Source organism: Thermobia domestica, chromosome 1 (assembly GCF_964235325.1).
Source record: "Thermobia domestica chromosome 1, izTheDome1.hap1.1, whole genome shotgun sequence".
In the NCBI taxonomy this organism is placed as follows: domain Eukaryota; kingdom Metazoa; phylum Arthropoda; class Insecta; order Zygentoma; family Lepismatidae; genus Thermobia; species Thermobia domestica.
The window spans coordinates 256854432-256860872 of NC_137454.1; the positions used below are offsets into that span (position 1 = coordinate 256854432).

At 36.8% G+C, this 6441-nt stretch overlaps 1 protein-coding gene across 1 annotated transcript in view; it reads right to left on the reverse strand.

The window, feature by feature from the left end:
* Positions 1-5791, reverse strand: part of LOC145679456 (high affinity choline transporter 1-like) — an 81775-nt gene extending 75984 nt beyond the window's left edge. Inside the window, exon 1 of the mRNA XM_081750038.1 lies at positions 5551-5791. Coding sequence (XP_081606164.1) covers positions 5551-5752 — 202 coding nt within the window. The 5' untranslated portion in view covers positions 5753-5791. The remainder of the gene's footprint in view (positions 1-5550) is intronic.
* Positions 5792-6441: the final 650 nt, after the last annotated feature.

Genomic DNA, 6441 nt, shown 5'->3' on the forward strand with positions numbered 1-6441 from the left:
CGAACTTGCGTCCTTTGCATTTGTAAGCCAGCACCTTAACCACTACACCAAGATCATGGCATGGTGACTGTTTAGTTGTCGGCGTATTTGTTGTATTTGTGTTTTATGTTCCCACTTCGACAATTTTTACTCTTTTTTTGTAAGTTTAACAGCTGTTTCTGGCTTTCTCTTTCGGTGTCGTCCTTTATTTACACAATGCACTATTCGTATTCACAGCTTGTGCCCCTCTGCAATGTCTTATTCAGATTAAGCTTTTCTTTTTGCCCCTCAGTAAACATTTGATTGATTTAATTCTCATACTCTCCACGGATGGTGCGCAGGAATGCCAGACTCGAAAAATAGGTGTACATTTACTTTCCTGACAGATCATACAAATGATGCGAAGGCTAATGCCTGTTGCCGGAATTTTCTTTTTGTGAAGCGAGTGGCCTAACTATATTAGAATTGTCTGGATTTTCATGGCCAGTGCTGCCAACTTTGGAACTCGTTTTTCTTTTCGACTCTAGGTACGTCGGCTTCCTGCATAGTTGGTGCTTCTTGTTTTGTTCATTCTAATATGCACAGCTCGTGACCAAATGTGGCGCATTATGGCCAACTTCGTCTTTTCCGTATTTTTGTACCACTACATATCTTATGTTCTACATGACAGGTTGATACTGAATATTGCACTCATTTCATATAGTGCTCTTTGCAAAACATGTACTTTTCATTGCAGTTGGCAACACTGTTAACCCCACTGGTGGCCTTCATTTGTTCCCTATTGTGGCAAGTCTCTTTCTATACCTCACTTGTCAGCATTTTATTTTGCCGTGCCCCCTTTTTTGCGGAATTTGCGCTTTTCCACCTTGTCCAACCTTGCTCTTTCCCGAACTTCCACCTCTTATATTTCTTGAACCTATTGCTATGGGCAGCTAATTTTTTTTGGGAATGAACATCTCTGTTACAGCTCTTTCAATTGGCATAGGTCACATCTTTCACTGCAACTATCATTTTCGAAAGGTTCCCTTGTAAGTATGGCGAAGGAATCTCGCTTTTACGGTATATAATTCTGTAATTACTTAAAGATTGATGTATTAGGTGGGTGCAAATGAATTTTCCGCCTACTGTGAGTCATTTCCAAAGTACCACCCACCAAAAAAGAAAACTTCAATACTTGGTTATTCGAAATTATTGCCGTCTGCAACACATCTTTGTCATTGCTCAGACAACAGTAGGATTCCATGGAGAGAGAAGTCTGAAATCTGTGTTGCGAATTCCGCAATCACATGTTGTGTCACCCAATCATCAAGGAAATTCTTCCCTCTCAAGTAGTGATCGAGTAGCCAGAAGAAATTATAATCGGAGGAAGAGATAGCAACTGAATACTGTGGGTGAAGAAAAGTTTTATACTGTAAATCATGGAGAGTCTAAACAGACCATAGAGCAACATATAGGCATGGATCGTGGTGCAAAATGAAGCCACTATGTCTGTCGATAATTGATAGATGTTTGCGAGAAGTTTGGGTCGTATTTAATGGAATTCAGAACTATAACGATTTAAAGTAATTGATTTACCTCGACGGAGAAAGACACGATGGATTACATCCACAATAACAACAACAACATCTCAGCAGTGGTTTGGTATACTGTTCTGGACATTGCTCACAGCCCAATCATTGCCATGATAACTTATGTAGGAGATTCATATTCAGAGCCGTAGCTAGAGATTTCGGCGCCCGGGGCGAAGAAGAATTTGGCGCCCTCTACACGCACCTTACCCATTATATATATATATATGAAAAGTAGCTTTGGTTGTTATGCTAAACTGAAGTTTTATTAATCTTCTTGGAAGACCATTGCAACAACCAAAAACGACCATTATGTATCCTTTTTCAAATAAGAGCTGTTTTCAAGAGTCTCATTTTGGACTTTTTGTTAAACTTGACAAAACTACCTTTGGTTGTATACAGATTCATCAGGAGAACAGTTCTCGAAAATTACTACTATATACAACGTTTCATACTATCGATAAGAAATGAAATTTCAATACATTAAAAACTATGTGCTTTTAATTTGTTTTAAATGGGAGACAGTATTAATTTCCAGTAATAATTGTAAACTTTTTAATTTTATTCTGTATGTGACCACATCAATAGCATTTTAATTTCGATCTTTTTACGGTAAGAAATAGTTTATGAAAGGTAATGGAAATTCAGAAGGATCCTTCTTTGTGAATTTCTAAATATTGATCGATGAAGGTGAAGAATATGTTCAATGTTTGTACTTAAAATCCAAAATATACTTTGGCTACTGCATATGTCTGAAATTATAGTAATTACATAATTTCCTAATGAATGAAAGTTCCGAATTTAAGGTACTTATTATTAATTAAGACATTAAAATACACTAACACGTACATATATAAAGAGTGTGTGTACTTATGTTTTTTATGTATGTAGATAGATAAAAACATCACACAACTAGACACGTATGCACAAAATAATATGATGGCGATACAAAAACTTCATGAAAAAATGACCCCAATAAATTCCTCCAAATTGGAAGCATTTGATATGTCAATGGAATTTAAAAGTAAATCATTGGTAGTGATTAGTGTCTGAAAACGTCGAACTTCATTGGGCTAAGTTCTGATCCCTTAAACCCCTATTCTACAACTGCTTGAAGTTCGAAAATGTTATTGTTCCCCTCGTTTACCTTTATTTTTAATATTCCCACGCAAACAGCAGCTTGAATGTGTCTCTTCAATCTTTTCACTTTCATACTTTCATTCTCACCGTCGCACACTGGGGCCAAACCAGGCAATTCTTAACAAAAACTCGAAAAATGAAGTAAAAGATTGACTCGATATAATTTGTTATAATGAAACCTTAATAGTGTACACATAAAATAGTGTGCAGGAAAAGAAGTGATAGCAGTTTACAATAAACTCATGGGACGTGTAAATTTGGTTATCCGCCGAAGTCGAAGAGGCGCTGCTTAGTGACAGAAGATAGGAAATTGATTTTGAATGCGACTATTCCTACATTGCGTGTAGATATTCAGTGGCTGGTCAACATGGTGACACGACCGACATGTATGTATCGTTTTGTATATTTAGAATGTTGATGTAATGTGTAGTCAATAATCATATTTGGAATGATGCTAATATCATTACCATATTCCTATGATAATCCCTACTTAATATCATATTTGGAAAATGCTGTGGTACTGAAAGCATATAAACTATGGTCGAACGATAGAATGGCATTTTAATAGAAAATATGGCATAATATGTCTGTCATTTTTAATATGTCGTAGGGGAAACGTTGTTCTTACTGTATGCAAAGAGAAAACCTGCACATTTTTGCACTTTTGGGAAATATAGAGCATGAAAATGTTTGCGGAAAACGGCATTCTGGATGCAATGCTGCCTTTGAATTGAGCTGGGATGAATGTGAGAAAAAGTGTTAGGTTATTAGACGTTTGATCCCCATGTATGCAGTGACAAAGTTGAATATAAGTCGATTCTGGGAATTTTGCCCCCAGGACCCATCTTGTTTCCGACATCTAGTCATACTTCTCTGGCATTCACCACCAGAACTAAACTCTAGTCAAACATATTTGATTAATGGTAGAGACGTTTTGAAACGCCAATGTTTGCTAAACAATCTATGGACAATAAGGTAGAATCATATTAAAATGGTATTGATCAATTCAGTGTGTGTGTGTGTGTGTGTGTGTGTGTGTGTGTGTGTGTGTGTGTGTGTGTGTGTGTGAGTGAGTGTGAGTGAGTGAGTGAGAGTGTGAGTGTGTGTGTGATGCGTGCACAGAAGTGACATTGGAATCAACTGTAATGAGCCTCCGCTCGCTCCAGCTCAGAGTGTTGCAATCAAGCCCTGAAATGAGCTCACGTAATGGACGATGCAATCTATAAAACAACCTGAACAGATTACTGATGCTTGTAAATCATAATATGTTTCATATATCTGATAATATATTCATATCGAGGACTTGGGACGAGATAATTTTTATATTGAAGCGTCCTTGCATCTTCATTGTCGTAACGAATTCTCCACAACTTTGAAATAATTTTGAGAAGCAAGAACTTTTCTTCAATTTTATTACTCTTCAGTTGTAAAATAAATAAGTAAACTTTTTCCCTTAACGCGTAAGAATGTAAGCCAATCGTAAATTGATAAATCAAAGCATATTGCCCACGCGTTTGTTTATGCCAATCATATAATCTGTTATATAAATTAGGCACGAATATAAGGAATATTTCCTTTTATGATGTAAAACTCTATGTTTTTGATGAAATAATGTCGAAATAACATTATTGTAGCCACTGCACACACCGAACTAATTGGTTTTCTTTCAATTTTCTGCTTCATATTGCTAATTCTTATTTTTGCCAAGAATTCAGTGCTTTAACTCCTCTGTGCGTCTTGATTAATCCGAATGAGTAGAAAAAACGTTTTGAACTGAACAAACTCATCACTGTCAAAACGCCGAGCACGAGTTTGTTCGTCCCTGATTTTGAAAATGATCCTGCGTACACTATAACTCATTACTCGGCACCTTGTATACCACATATAATTAAGAAATCATCTATAATAACTCTTTAAGTAATCAGTAAAAACTTGTTGTACTTATTTAAACTCTTGGATTGCGAGCGAAGCGAGCAAGAAAATTTTAAAGAAATCTACGTATTTCATTGATAACCGACAGCAATATTTATCTAATAGGGCGCCAATACTTTCTGGGGGCGACTATCTTTTATTCATGTCCAACACCACTTTTTCTTTCTCCTTGCTTGTTCGGCGCCCCCTTGCTATCAGCGCCCGGGGCGGGCGCCCTGCTGGCCCCCCCTTAGCTACGGCTCTGTTCATATTTCATAAGAAGTGACAATCCGACGCAGGAGATCTTCCAAGTTATTCCTCACACTCAGAGAACTGCGTCCTTTCAGGTGGCGACTCTTGTTGGCCGGTGTCAATTGATGTGACACACATGAGTTCAAATTTTTCACCTTACCGATTGCACATAGCCGCCGAACGATAGTGGTGTGATGTATGCCTAACTCGTCTACAAGGGCATAAACTTCTTTTGGGTGCTTCCACAGTTTTCCTGAGGAGCTCATTTAAACATGATATTAGACAATGTCCATTGCCATTTTGCAATGTTGTGTTACCCAAATGAAATTTGACAAACCATCAGCAAATGCTATGTTGATTGCATATTCTTTCCAAAATGCACTGTTAATGTTTTCTGCAGTCTACTGTGCAAAATATTCCAGCTTCAATTCGAAACGAAACATCACTCGTAATCGTGGATTCTCTTTGGTGCACTTCCATACGACCCTGTTCAACAACGCACCCCTTCCTGATTGTCTGGCCAACCCAGCATGCTTACTGGGCGTGTACTGCGTTTGTAAATTTAGTTTATGCATATATTGTGTTGCTTAAGTGAGTTTCCCATCAGATGTCAAAGCGAAATTTCATTCTCACCAACCTAATAAGATTTTTTGTTAGTAGAAAAATGTCGTAAAATTTATTTTTAGAGTTTATAACTCACGTATTAATGCCAAGATTCCTAGAGAAAATCCAAATTCAGCTCCAGCTGCGGTGGTCGTTACATCTTTTTTCCTTCTTCGCCACTTGATGTTGATTCCAATGGCAATTGCTCCAACCGCTAACAACAGTAATAGAACCACTCCAAGTAGAAACATGCCCGTCAATCTGTAAAAACCGGGCCAAATTGTTTTAACATAGGTCATTATTATCACGATATAATAGTGCTATTATTCAAGAAGCTGGAAAGTGAAGACGTCTAATACTATTAAGATTTTATTTTTAAAATGTAACTAAGCTAGTGATGCTGTGCATAGAGAATAGTAACCTTCTCTCTTTCATCTCACTAATTTAAACCGCAAACTATACAAGTAATTCTCTGATCTCGAATAAAATATGCATTGTATGTTTTTAAAATTGTCATATTTTTACGGAATTTTCAGGAAAATATGCTATTTACAATCAGTGGGGGTAAGGAAGGAAATTCAATTCCTCATTATTGACCAGTAGCAAAACCAAACAGTAAAGATAGTTGGGAATCTTCAGGAACATTTATGCCATATTCAACCAAAAGCGAATGATTTTATTTTACAAAAGCTATTGTGGAACATATATTTTCCTAAAAGTCATATATATATATATATATATGTGTGTGTGTGTGTGTGTGTGTTTGTTTGTTTGTTTGTAAGAAGGGCAGGATAATAAAATGTATTCTTCCTTTTTGGACGACTTAACTCCAAACAACGAAGACTGAGTGAGAGCCTCAGGAAATGCAAATCAAATTGTATGGAAATAGATTTTATACGTAATCATGGAACACTGCTTTACAACTTGAAATATTGGGAGGGAGGGAATTCACTCTCGTTCTTGATTGATTTAAAATCCAATTGGTGAG